At 30.6% G+C, this 13,670-nt stretch overlaps 2 protein-coding genes and 1 non-coding gene across 3 annotated transcripts; 1 reads left to right on the top strand and 2 right to left on the bottom strand.

The window, feature by feature from the left end:
- Positions 1-7,214: 7,214 nt before the first annotated feature.
- On the bottom strand, positions 7,215-9,137 carry LOC107486421 (uncharacterized). Its single transcript, XM_016106956.3, has 3 exons — positions 8,947-9,137; positions 8,602-8,707; positions 7,215-7,590 (listed from the first exon to the last, which is right to left on the bottom strand). Exons 1-3 carry the CDS (start codon positions 8,989-8,991, stop codon positions 7,433-7,435), a joined length of 309 nt encoding a protein of 102 aa, XP_015962442.1. The 5' UTR covers positions 8,992-9,137; the 3' UTR covers positions 7,215-7,432.
- A 2,899-nt stretch (positions 9,138-12,036) lies between these two features.
- Positions 12,037-12,188, bottom strand: LOC127747132 (U12 minor spliceosomal RNA). The gene has a single exon (XR_008008936.1). It is a non-coding gene; the product is annotated as a U12 minor spliceosomal RNA (small nuclear RNA).
- A 253-nt stretch (positions 12,189-12,441) lies between these two features.
- Positions 12,442-13,668, top strand: LOC127746728 (wound-induced basic protein). The gene is made up of 3 exons (XM_052260753.1): positions 12,442-12,504; positions 12,663-12,706; positions 13,420-13,668. The coding sequence occupies exons 1-3, from the start codon at positions 12,442-12,444 to the stop codon at positions 13,490-13,492; spliced, it is 180 nt and encodes a 59-aa protein (XP_052116713.1). The 3' UTR covers positions 13,493-13,668.
- The last annotated feature ends 2 nt before the right edge of the window (positions 13,669-13,670 follow it).

Here is a 13,670-nt window from a genome sequence, read left to right on the forward strand (position 1 = left end):
ATCTCTGTTAACGGAAATAGCTAGACGGGACAAGTGTGGGACATAATCCAATATTTGAAAATGTTAATTGGATAACTATAAATTTGAGGGTCGAAATTGAGACCGATAAAAAATTTCAGGGGTCAAAATGAATTTCAACTCGTATTAACCCTTAAACGAGTTAGAAAATATGGTGAAAAATAAAAAAAAATTAACACTGCTCTGACATGTACCAAAATTTACATCATATATAATTGAACACAAAAAAGTGATGAATAATAGTTATGTTGAAAGAAGTAGGCAAACAACAAATATGTTATTATTACACATATCTATGTAAATATTAACGTTGTACTACTACAATAGATGCTGCCACTATGAGTATGATGCATGAAATAACAAGACAAACGACAATTGTTCACGCCTCAATAACGATTCAGAGGTGTATCCTCGTCGTTTTTGGATCTCTAATGATGTCGTTTTTACTGCAAGAAAATATAATATATGATATGATGGTATGAAACCAACCAATAGGAATTAGCCACACCAAGGTCTATTGGATATTAAATATCATCTTCATTGGATGCATGAAAGTGATGAGATAACAACCCACTATGTGTTGAATTGGAATATCAAGTGATGTTCAACTTGTAAATCATTAACACTACTATATAGCCATCAAAGCTACAAGAACAAAATTATTGGTTCTTTCTGCTTGTACCGACCTCAAACTTTTTCAATATTCAAGATTTTTTTTTTCTAAAGTTAGGAGTGAGATTCGAATCAAGATTTTTATGTAATTGTACAAATACGTAGTAAAATAACACTAAATTATAATCGCTGTAATTTTTTAACGATTTAGATTATCACAAAGTATATGTAATATGTTTATGGGTTATTGCGACACTATCAATATTATAACTATTCCGATAGTATTAGAAATAAGTCAAGCCGACTCATACGTATGTTCGAATTCGACTCTTTAATAATATGATAAAGTGAAATTTATAAACTGGTGAGCTAAGTTTTACCCTAAATTTAAGCTTGAATAAGTTCAATTTATTAGCTAATAAACTAATTTAATTATATATATATAAAGTTATAACTATATATTATTTATTTTATATTTTTAGTTTATAATAATATATAATTTTACACACATACATATAATTATAATATTTGTGTTTGTGGTATATTATTTTTGTTATATTTAAATTATGAAAAAATAACAAATAGGTCATTGATCTTTTGATTTGCGGACATTTAAATTCTCAACGATTTAAAAATATATTTAAATTCATGACTTTCTCAAAATCTAGACACATTGATCCTTCTGTTTACTAGGATCTGGCAGACTCAAGAAAAAAAAATCAAACATGACTTCCATTGTACTGGCCTGGCCGATATACGAATGTACACGTGGGAGAATTTTTAAAATAGGACAAATTAGAGCAGAAATCGATATGTCTAGATTTTGAAAAAATTAGGAACTTAAATGTATTTTTAAATTCTTAACGATATAAATGTCTGCGGACCAAAAGGTTAAAGACTTATTTGTCCTTCTCTCTTAAATTATAATATATTGTAAGTTGAGTAGATAATAAATTAGAAGATGACAAGTCTAATTAAATTATTTTTCTTAAAAGAGAGTAATATATTTGTATATCAATATTTTAAAATAAAATTTTATAGTATTTTTTATATTAATAAAAGAGATAAATTATGATCGATAAATAAACAACATATATAATTGATATTTTATATATAAATTATAATTTATTTATATAAAATTATAGATTATGTTTATATTAATTGAATAGTCAATTCATAAATTTTGATGAGTCAAACATAAATTTTAGGGCAATTTACTTAAATAAAATAAAAGAGAGAAACGCTTACTCAAATGCAATAATTGCAACTCCTTTACGTGTCTGTCCTGATTCATTATTATGTAAACTGTGAGAGGTTACCACGTTTTACCATTTACACATAAACCGTGAGAGGATGGCACGGTTTATGACTGAGAAACAACGAGCATAAACCCACAGATTATGCACGAATAATTTAGGTAGAAACCGTGCTAGGTTTCCACAGTTTATAAACAAACTGTGTGAGCATAAAACCCTGTAGGTTACCATAGTTTATGCTTAGAGGTGTATAAATACATAATCCGCGTTAAGTCATGACGGATCTCATATGTGGTGGGGTAAAATTTGCAACTCTGAGAGTTTGAGAGAGAATCTGGAAAAGTCTTTGGAGGTGATTTTCAGCTTTTGGGTGATGGAGTCATGGAAGACGAAACCCGCATATATCGATTAAATGGCGTTGCGCACGTGGCTAGAAATATCGACCAATAGGTTAGTTATACTACCGTTATTATTATTGTTATTATTAGTATTATTATCATTGTTATTATTATTACTGTTATTATTGTTATTAGAGAAATTATTATTATTATTATTATTATTATTATTATTATTATTATTATTATTATTATTATTATTATTATTAGTTTTGTCGTTAATGAATCGTACATTTTATAAATTTTTTGACTGTCGAAATAAATCTTTATCCACGTGTTACAGCCTACTAGGGTTATTACTTGTGTTAGGAGACAACTGATTATGTCTTTACACGAACGGATTATACCGTATTTGGAGACCGCAGACTTGTATCACTTGGCTAGGCTGAACAGTTAGTGGTTCTGGGTTGATGAGCCTCTAATTAGCGTATTCGTTGAGAGGTGGCGCCCTGAGACCCACACCTTTCACATGCCGTTTGGGGAGTGCACTATCACTTTGCAAGATGTAGCATATTAGCTAGGTTTGCCCATCGATGAGGAGGCCGTTAGTGGTTGCCTGACTGACTTTGAGAATCTGATGGAGAACGGAAGACCAGCATGGGAGTGGTTTCGGGAGTTTTTTGGCGAGTTACCACCGCCGAATAAAGTCAAGCAGATGACGGTTCACTTCACATGGTTCCATGAGAGGTTTCAGGTTCTCCCACCAGATGCGACTGAAGAGACCGTGCGCGTGTGCTTATGTTATGATGTTGTTGTCGTCTCAATTATTTGCGGATAAGAATGCAAACCGGGTTCACCTCGCTGGTTGCCATATTTGGCATCAATGGAAGACTTAGGAAGATATAGCTGGGGCTCGGCTGCACTGGCCTGGTTGTATAGATGTTTGTGTCGTGGGACAAACAGAAATATTGTGAACTTGGCTGGACCACTACAGCTACTAGTCTACTACAGTCTTGGATTTTTTGGAGGTTTTTCAGTATCAGACCTAGTGGTTTTGATGTATTTGGATTTTCGCTGGCATTGAGGTATGGTTTATTGTTTTGTGTGGATAACCTATTTAAATTGATGTGTTGTCGTTCCTAATGAAATGCTCACAATGAAACTTGTAGGTGGGCAACATATCTGCCGACAACCGATACAGGGGATCAAAGAATGGTGTCAGCATGCCTTTTTTGGATAGATTGCGTGATCGCGACATGAGTTTGTTTAGTTTTTGCTCTTAGAAGTAGTCGTTCATGTTTACTGTGGTAGTCTTAGCTATCATTACCTTATTCGTTACAGTTTACATGGGAGCCTTGTTCTGCTCCCGATGTGGCGGCTGTTGTTCATCCAGAGATACTTGTTGAGGAGCACCGTAGGCTATGGATGGCGGTCACGAGTTTGATATATTTTGCTGCAATAGAGTGGCATCAGGTGGATAGAGTGGTACTGCAGTTCGGCGGGGTTCAGCATCTCCCTCAGCTGGCGCTGAACATAGATTGGCTCCATGTGAAGGATGGTAGGGGTGGAAATCGATGGTTCTCCAGATATTATCAGGAATGACATTTGCATTGGAACAATAGGCTGGATTCAGTCATCCCGGTCAATAGAGTAGTTGATCCCGGTCCATCAGCAGAGTACTTGGACTGGTGGTGCCGTGTGGCCCACAGATTTTTGTCCCCAAATGTTGCATTTTATGATCCTAAACCGATTGTCATGTTGGAGGAGGCTCGTCACAGAGGATCGTCCCAAGAACCTCCCAGGGTGCAACTCCCTGACAGACCTGACAACAGGTGTGTGAATCGGCATCGGCGTATAGGCACACGTGCCACCGATCGAGAGTGGCGATGGCTCGACGACCTTATGGATGACGACGAAGGTGGTGCTGGTGATAGAGGTATTGTGGATCATCGTGTTCCTCGACGTAGAGCCAGACGACACGGTGGGAGGGATGGTCGTAGACGGGCTAGAGGTAGAGGACCTCTCGATGAGGATGACGGTGTTCAGCACGGTGTTGGTGAGGGTGCTGGAGGTTTGGACACAGGGATGGATCACCCCAACTACGAAATTAGGGGTAGCTCTCAGCCTTTCGGGAGTGTCGGGACACAGGGATTCCCTGATTTTGCTACTACGGACGTCGACATGGACATCGGTGATCATGTTAGTCAGTCATAGTTCTTTATGGAAGGGGATGCAACTTGCGGAACAGTTGCTGCGGCCGCAGGCATCGAACTAGACGCACCGCCCACGGCAGTCGAGCTATGAACCGGTGTTGATGCCCCAAAACTATCGACACCAACCTCCAACTTCGCATACAGCTTGTGTATTCTGACCTCTGGAAAACTCCTAACACAATGAAACAGAACCCAAATATCTTCATCAGCCGCTATCACAAACGTATCATACTTAACACTGGTCAACACAACTGCGATGGAAATCTTATAGAATAGCTTCTTCACCCACTTGCTCCCATATACCCCAAACTTTTGCAAGATGCTGTTCTTTACATCTGATAAAGTGCTTGATGAACTGATAAATACACTCAACAGTTCTCTGTCAATGAACTTCACACCATATTTTTGCTTCTTTGAATTTTTCCATAGCAATGCACTAAGACAAGAAAACTCTCTTCCTCACTTGCCATTGTGATAATGCACATCCTCAACAGCTTGAATCTCACTCATATATATAGAATTTTTCTCTTCATAAACTGTGACAGATAACAAGGATTTTTGCATTTACATATCCCTTCTTAAACCGTGGCAAGTAACAAGGTTTTATGATCAAATTTCTCTCTTCATAATCTGTGGTTATTTACCACGGTTTATGCACATTGCGTGTCATACATAAATCGTATTTACCTGCCACGGTTTATGTCTAAATGGTGAAACATGGTAACTTACCACGATTTACATAATAATGAATTAGGACACGCAAGTAAAAAAATTGCAATTATTGTATTTGAGTAAACGTTTCTCTCTTTTATTTTATTGAAGTAAAATGTCCTAGATTTTATAAATATATTTAATTGTTAATAAGCCGATTAAACTATAAGTCGAAATCAATTTTTGTAATCCAAATTTAAACCAATAAATTTTATTGTCTAAAAGAAAGGTTAATTTGATAATTAAACCAATAAATTTTATTTGAAGTTAAAGATTTGTATGGGATACTTGTTGATAAGGATAGTCTATATATTTTGAAAAAAACGTTCTAGAAAGAACCAAACTTCCAATTCCATACATAAATTCATTCAATAAGACAACCGTTTGATTGAAGCCAAGTCATAATCATGCTTATAGAATTCAAATTAAATAATAAAATAGTTATATGATGGTGGGAATATCTTGGATCGTCGTCTATAATGTAATGTTGACGTTACATTTGAGTTTTAATGTTTTATGCATGATGATGACTTAGCTTTCTTTGTGTCAATATGTGTGTATTAGGGTAGAACAAAGACAAATTAAATTACCACATTGCCCACCTCAACATGCAACGTTTATATGCATCAACATCATAGATCAAATTAAAGGTAGAAATCTTACTTGTGCTGACGTGGCATGCTTTTATTTGCTAGCTTATGGATTATGTAGCTTTTACATTAGATATGGTGAGACCATTTATGGTCCTATGAAGGCCATGTAACAAAGTTCCGTGCTCCTTCCGTATTATATCACATTTATTTCATTACTTATTTATCGGTAAAAACTCATGTGTAGTCGACTTTATATAAAGTTGATACTTGAGAGCAGTTAGATATTTGACTGATTTAACTAAATTTTTATTTAACAACTCTTAAATATCAACTTCACGTGAAGTCGACTTCACCTGAGTTTTCACCTTATTTATTTGTTTGTTTTTTTTTATGATATTATTCAACTTAATAAATTAAGAATTGATTTACTATAAAATATTAAAATTAGATTTTATTTAAAGATTTACTAATGATTATTGAATTGTTGTAAAAATAAAATAAAATTTAAATTTAAACATCTATTTAAACAAACAAATAAAATAATTACTCGATAAACTCAATTTAATACCCAACTTAAAGAGATGAAGATTGTTCTGTATATAAGCCTGAGAGTTAATAAGATGTATAGTTTAGTTACCTCGAATGTTTTTTATATAAAATATATATTAAAATATAAAAATAAATTAAAAATAAATTAAATAATATATAGATTTATAAATAAATATATAGTAATTGAATTTTTGTGTATATAATATTTTTGATAGCTTTTACGATGCATTATTATGACTGCTGTGGTGTAAATTTTATATTTTTAACTTGAATTTGGGTCTATTAATTAGAGTTCAATTAAAGATACAATTTTTTTCACCTAATCTTTTCGAAGTTATTATTTTATTATAAATTTTAAATTCTAATAAATTCTAAAACCTAATCTTAAATCTTTTAGAAACTAAAGAGTTAAAATATAGTTTTAAAATAAAAAATGACTAATGTTAACTAATTTAAAAATAATTTCCTATATTTATTCTATTAATTAATATATTGTGATTTGTTACCATTATATTATAATCAAACTTGTTAGAAATGTATAGTTACTAATTAATTTTTAGATGAGTGATTTTACATTGTGATATTAAAACTTCTACCACCTAAAAATCCAATTCAAAGCTCATATTTGTTACCAAAAAGAAAAAAAATTCAGTAAAAGAAATTCAAAAAAAAATAAACAAAAAATAAATTCTTCGGTGAGAATACGATAACTACAAAAATTTATATCGACTTAAAAGTATTTAAAATAAAGAGATAATTGACTTATTGTCAATACAAAATTAAAGGATCAGAATGAATAAAGCCCAGCTACCAGCCACCAAATTAATACTTTATTAGTAATTATCATATCATATATCATAGATTAGTAAAACATTGCAACAATATTATATACATACATAATAAGCATAATGTAATTAATATTGCATATATAGAAAAAAGGGACCACAATACACATGCAATAATAGTAATGTAACAAAAGAGGAATAACACAAACATACACTACTAAAGATAGAGAAAGAAGCTATGTTGTTTTGGTTGGTTACATTACAAGCCAAGGGAATTTGATGATGAGGAACTGAACACAAAGGTGTGAGAAATCGTTTTCAATAATAAAAATGGGAATAATGTGATTATTAATAATTATATTAGTTGTTGGTAGAACCTTTAGAAGAAGAAGAGGAATCGGAGATCATCTTCTGTATCATTTGGTTTGTCTCTTCCTCGGACATTCGCTCGTTTTTCCTCTTAGACTCACTATATGCCTCAAAAAATTCCTTGTTCTCTTTCTCCAACTCATTCCATACTGCATGTATAAATATACCAAAATATTTTATAACAAAAAATAATTGTTAAAATTTATTTTATTTAACTTTTTTTAATTATTATTAAAATTAATAAATATTAAATAAAATAAATTTAAATGGTATTTTTTATTTTTTTAATATTATTAAAAATATGTGTGTTTAATTAATTAATTAATTAATTAATTAATAGACATTCATTGTTCAATATATAAAAATTTATTATGTGACTATTATATATCTATTCAACTTATGCATACATGCATGATGCATGCTATATGTATAATTTTGAGTATGTGGAACATGTATATGAGTAGGGGATGGAATTGAATTCTAATTATATTATTATGCACCTTTAATTATTAACAACATGAGGGATAAATTTAACACACAAGAAAGTTGATGATAATGATTAATAACAAATAAAGGCTTTAAACTCACTAGTTATATATTTTTTAATTAGTTAACATGCTTCTTAATTAATTACAGTATAATCCTTTTAGACTTGAAGCATAAGAATAAATTAAACATGTTAATCTTAGCTTAAAAGATTACATTCTTAAATGAAAGTCAAATTTAAAATGAATTATTATACATCCTAAAAATAGTTACACAAATTGTCATCATGAGTAGTCATAGATATATATAATAACTAGGTGTATGTGAAATTCAACCTTTAATTTAATTTATGTCTTCATCAACTTTGCAAGCTAATTAAGCCATGGATTTGTATCTTACATTTATTGTGTATATATGCTCTTTACTTCTATATACATGTGGTTTAATTAATTTGTTATGTTTAATAACTAACAACACATATATAATATAAGAACAAAAAATAGGTATCAAAGCTAGTGATAAAGAACATATATATTTACCAGTAATATTAGAGAGAAAAAAAATAGTTAGAATTTGTCTTATTTAACATATATTAATAAATACTAAATAAGATAAATTTTAATTATTTTGGCTAATTTATTTTAGTTACCAAATATTGATGTATATTTATATACCTGTGGAAGTTATGACAGGCTTAATGTTTGCATGCTTAGAGAGAGCTTCCATGCATTCCTCCTTTGTCATGTGAAAGATCAAACACTTCTCAATCAAGTGCTGCACCTAATTTCATTTTCACAAAAAAAAACTAATAATTAAAATGGTAACATAGATATGAACTTTTCTTTTATAATTAATATATAAGAAAAAAATTGTAAAAAAAAAACTATAACATATTAAAATTTACAACAAAGAGAATTCTTAAACTAACTAAAACCAACAACATAGCCATGATGATATATATGATGATCATCAACACTACCAAAATTAATATACATACATGTATATATGATTAAACTAACCATATGAATGTATGATGCAGATGAAGAAGAAGAAGAATCTCCCATGATATGATCCAATAATATATAGTTGCTAAATAGTAGTGAAGGAAATAGTGAAGAATGATCAAATTAAAGAGATGATGATGATGATGATGATGATATGCAATGCAAGTAGTTTATTGTATTGTTGAGATCTTATGCTAAATAATTATGAAAGAAAATGAAAGAAGAGGTAGAACATTATATAAAGGGAAAAATGAAAGGTGGGACAAAGTGTCCCACGTGAAAGATAAATGATAATTGGTTGAGAGGGGATTAGAGGAGATTGTAAATGACCAATTCTTTGTATGTCTTGTGCATGGACCCACCCCTCCACGTGATTTGTGGGACATCCCCACACATATTTTCCCTAAAAAGACAAACATTGAAACAACATTAGGGATTTCTGGTTAACACATCATCATGAGCTTAATGCATGGGTGATGGATCCATGTAGAAACAACTAAGTTTTCATCATTCTACAAAACCTATGGTTTTCTTTGCCACCATCCAATTTTTGCCCATGCTTTTATTTCCCGTTGTGTTCAGGCATAGGTCAATATCATCACATTTGGTTCATTAGTTCTCAAATTATATTCGAGTTTGATTTTGATACATGATAGTGTAAAACGTTTTATATATGGAGGATGCTTTTATAAAAATATTTTTGTTGTAAAAACACTTATGTGTTGTATTAATATTGGACGCATTAATGAATCGGTTATTTTTAAATTTTTTAGCAAACTAAAATAAAATTGATTTTTTTATAACAATAACAATAAACTCAATTGTTATCAAATTCGGTTGAACCGATCAATTTACATAATCCACTGGATTATGATTTTTTTTAAACAAAAATCAGGAATATATTTGTCTTTTTATAAAAAATTTAAATATGATTCAATTTAGATTGTATAAATCGATCGAATCAAATCGGGTCTAATAATTATAATGTGAACAATTGAATTTATTGTTGTTGTTATAATAAACCGATTTTGTTCTGATTTATTAAAAAATAAATTATTAACCGATTTAATAAAAATATCCAATAATATCATGACACGTGTAAACGTCTTTAAAAAAAGATATTTGAAGTTTCTTTATCGAAGTGGTCTCCTTTACATATTCGTGTTATTACATCTGTTTTTTCGATAACTATTCACGCAGTCAATGTAAAAGGTAGTTATGTTTACTGGCGTGACATTATATAATTAAATACACGTATAAAATTACTTCGTACTGACAGTGCAACAAAATTAAATTCATTATATTTATGAAAAATTTTTATTTGGAGTTAAGTAATGTAAATATATAGTTTATAATAAGCTTTAGTTAGTTTAAAAATTTTATCACTTCTAACAATATTTATAGTTTTTTAATAAAAATAAAAGTTTGAATAGGGTAGTATGAAAAATCATACATAAATTTATTGTCACAATTAAAATTCTGAGCAACTTTGAGTGTCTTGTTGATAATCGAAGAATATGATGTTTCATTTTCAGGTAAAATAGAGTTTAATATAGCCCGTTCATTTTAGATTCTCTTAATATTATACAAATAATACAACAGCAAATATCTTGAAACATTATATATTAAAATGAAGAATAATAAATAAATCATAAATATTCCCATACCTATGTGTTAGCTATAATTATATACAAAATTAAACATATCAATAAATGTACAATTTAAAATACAAAAATGCTATATCAGCTACTCCTAGACTATCATTATTTTAAATCTCAGTTAAGTAAGTAGATTAAAAATACAACAATGTTATAAGTTATAACTACTCTTAGACAACTAACATCTCTCTTAGATGAGTATGATTCCTATACATTTTCAATAGGTCTCAAGTAAATTACAAGACTGCCTCCAAAGATTTTGAGACTAACAAATATTTTTGAAAGATTAAAATGAAAAATATCTAAAAAAATTTAAAATGTAATAAAAATTAAATATTAAATTTATATTCTAAAAAAGAGACTCGAAAATGAGATTTTGATACAATATTTTATATTTTTAAAATTTAGTAATTTTATGATGTCATGCCAAGTGGATATCTTTTTTGTGATTTTCTTCTTTTTTTTTTTTGTACAATGGTAGAAAAAGTTTTAAGAAAATGAAAAAGAGATCTAGAAATTAAATTTTGTTTAAGTTTTTTGTATTTATTTTTTAAATAGTTTCCAAATACTTTTATAAAATTTGAATTAAATACATAAGTCATTTGCTACAAGTAGTATTTTTTTTTTGTTATTTTGCCTTTTTTATTTTTTGAGTTTTTATTGTTTTGATCTTTTAAAAATATTTTTGTTAGCGCTTAAATCTTTTTCGGTTCCGCTACGTTACCAACAATATATCTGCCAACTTCTGCCAACTCTTATTTATAATTGTGTTTTATGGAAGTGTGTTCGTAGATGTGTCTAATAAAAATGTCTTTTTTATAACTGTGTGTTTAATAAAAATGTCTTTATAGATATATTTTCTGGATGTGTCTCTTTATATATGTATTTAAAATATATTAATTACTAGACACATCTACGAACACACTTCCATGAAACACAGAAGTTGGCAGATAATATGTTAGTACCCTATACTTTTCCAATCTTTTTTTGAGAGCATCTTGGATAATTTATTGGTAGATCTCACATACTCGTATATATGGTTGATAGACAAAAGAGTTTTGTCAGTAGTTGCAAATTTAGAAGCAACGATAGCAAACTTTTTGGCTAGGAAGTGAATAATTGAGTATACTACACAAACATAAATGATGTTATTAGTTTGATGAGCAGTATACCTCAAAAGTCAAAAGACCAATGAGAAATCCAAAATCAAATAAAATTGGTGATTCAAATAAAAGCTTATGGAGGGAACATACTCAAAACAGTGAAGTATTGCTTTTGAGTTTATTGAAATTTGAATCAGTGACACCTATGAAACATTGTTATTGGATTTGTCACAACTCACAAGTGACTAGAACAATAGTTCAAGACTTTTTTTTTGGTTGAGCAAACACTCAATCGAGAGTTTATAAATGTGAAGTTTTGAAACTGAATTAGGGGGCTTGGGCTTGGGAGGCCCGCACAAGTGGGTCCTGCAAAGTAAGCAGCGTCCACACCTGGCCAGCCTATAACCCCTCCATAAATTCTTGCGCCTTTTTGGTTCAGCGCTGCAAGCGGCTCCCACCACTTGCTTTGTTTTCCTTACTCATTAGTTTAAGGCACCTTTCACCGCTGCTCCTTCTCTTCAATTTATACACCTCTTCCTTTGCTTCCAAAGTTTTATCCGTCGATGTAGGACAAAATAAACAAAGTGATACCACACTATAACATAGCTAATTGTATGTTCAAACTCACTCCATCTTTGCATAAATCATGTGTTTTTCAGAGATTAAAGGACTTCTATTCATTTTATGCTGTTTGTGGGTGTTTAAATCCCAGAGATTCTACGTTGCAGCTTAATTTGTTTAGCTCATATATGCTTGCTTATAACTTACAACTTACAACTTACAACTTACAACTTACAACTTACAACTTACAAGTACTACTAGTTGTCTAGTTTAGTAATAATTGTTTGTTGTGGCTCTTGTCGGGTCCTATTATGGGCTTAACTATGGACTGGACTAGGCCCAAATACGGCCCAATTGGAGATGATTTTATCGTTCTCGTCTTCTCTAAAGTATAAATTGCTTTTTGAAGGAAGGCTCCTTCCTTAGCCAGAAGGGAGGCTCCTCCGATAAGAGGTTTTTATTCTCTCTCTCTCTCTCTCAATGATTCGTTCGACGTTTTTTGCTAAATTGTGTAATTAGGGACTTAGGGTTCATGATATGTTCTGTAGAAACAGAATATGTACTATGATTTTGAGCATACCTTTTTTTTATTGTGAAATTTCAATCCTTTAGTGCGTTTATATTGAGAAATTTTTGTGAAGAGTGTTGTTTATGCTAAATGGAAAGTTTTGGATAAAACATATGCTGTTTTTATTCTTGTGAATTATGTAATGCTATTATTATGTAATTTTATCAGCAGATTAACTCATACTTTGTTGATTTTTTATTTCTGTGTATGGAAAATTCTAAAAGAAAAAAAAAAGAAGTAGGATTAAAGAATACACACATTTCCAGCTCAAGCTTTGTAGCACTTAACCTCAGCTTGGTGCTTATGGTGTTTGAATTATGCAGGAGTTGCTTTGAATATTCTTAAAGTGATATATTCTGTTAAAAAGCAATTTATTTAGTGATGTTGGATATATTTTATTAGAGTGATAATATATATCACGAAAAACAAGCCTTATTTCATCAAGTGTTGTTGGTCATCGGTATAGGTTCTTGTTACTCTGGTTAAATGCTGAAAAATTTAATCTACTTGATATATGAACTTTTGTTTTGCTCATTTTTCTGAATGGCTTTTGATTGTTGTGTTTAGACTAATAATAAGAACTCTTCTTGTATTTCAGGAAAACAGAGGAGCAGAAGCCAAAAGAGCAAAGACCGAAAGCCAGTGAGAACAAACCTGTTATGACAGAGTGACAGAAGCTTGGTTATAAGAATGAATTAGGGACATAGGTTGTTGTATTGGTCCTATGCGTATTTGTTATGTGTCGCCAGTCACTGGTAATTGTAATAGTGATTAGGGTTGATAATCAAGACCTTGTGAGTTGTGATGGAGACAATTTAATGAACTGAGAAGTTAGTTTTGTTTGAAATG

Source organism: Arachis duranensis, chromosome 4 (genome assembly GCF_000817695.3).
Source record: "Arachis duranensis cultivar V14167 chromosome 4, aradu.V14167.gnm2.J7QH, whole genome shotgun sequence".
NCBI classification, from domain to species: Eukaryota; Viridiplantae; Streptophyta; class Magnoliopsida; order Fabales; family Fabaceae; genus Arachis; species Arachis duranensis.

Excerpts from the sequence above, each read along its gene's own strand:
- LOC107486421 (XM_016106956.3), bottom strand. The coding sequence starts at position 8,991 with ATGGGAGATTCTTCTTCTTCTTCATCTGCATCATACATTCATATG. Across the intron at positions 8,708-8,946 it reads CTGCATCATACATTCATATG|GTGCAGCACTTGATTGAGAA; the intron begins GTTAGTTTAATC and ends AAATGAAATTAG. Across the intron at positions 7,591-8,601 it reads GCCTGTCATAACTTCCACAG|TATGGAATGAGTTGGAGAAA; the intron begins GTATATAAATAT and ends TTATACATGCAG.
- LOC127746728 (XM_052260753.1), top strand. The coding sequence starts at position 12,442 with ATGCTTGCTTATAACTTACAACTTACAACTTACAACTTACAACTTACA. Across the intron at positions 12,505-12,662 it reads TTACAACTTACAACTTACAA|GAAGGCTCCTTCCTTAGCCA; the intron begins GTACTACTAGTT and ends TGCTTTTTGAAG. Across the intron at positions 12,707-13,419 it reads GGAGGCTCCTCCGATAAGAG|GAAAACAGAGGAGCAGAAGC; the intron begins GTTTTTATTCTC and ends CTTGTATTTCAG.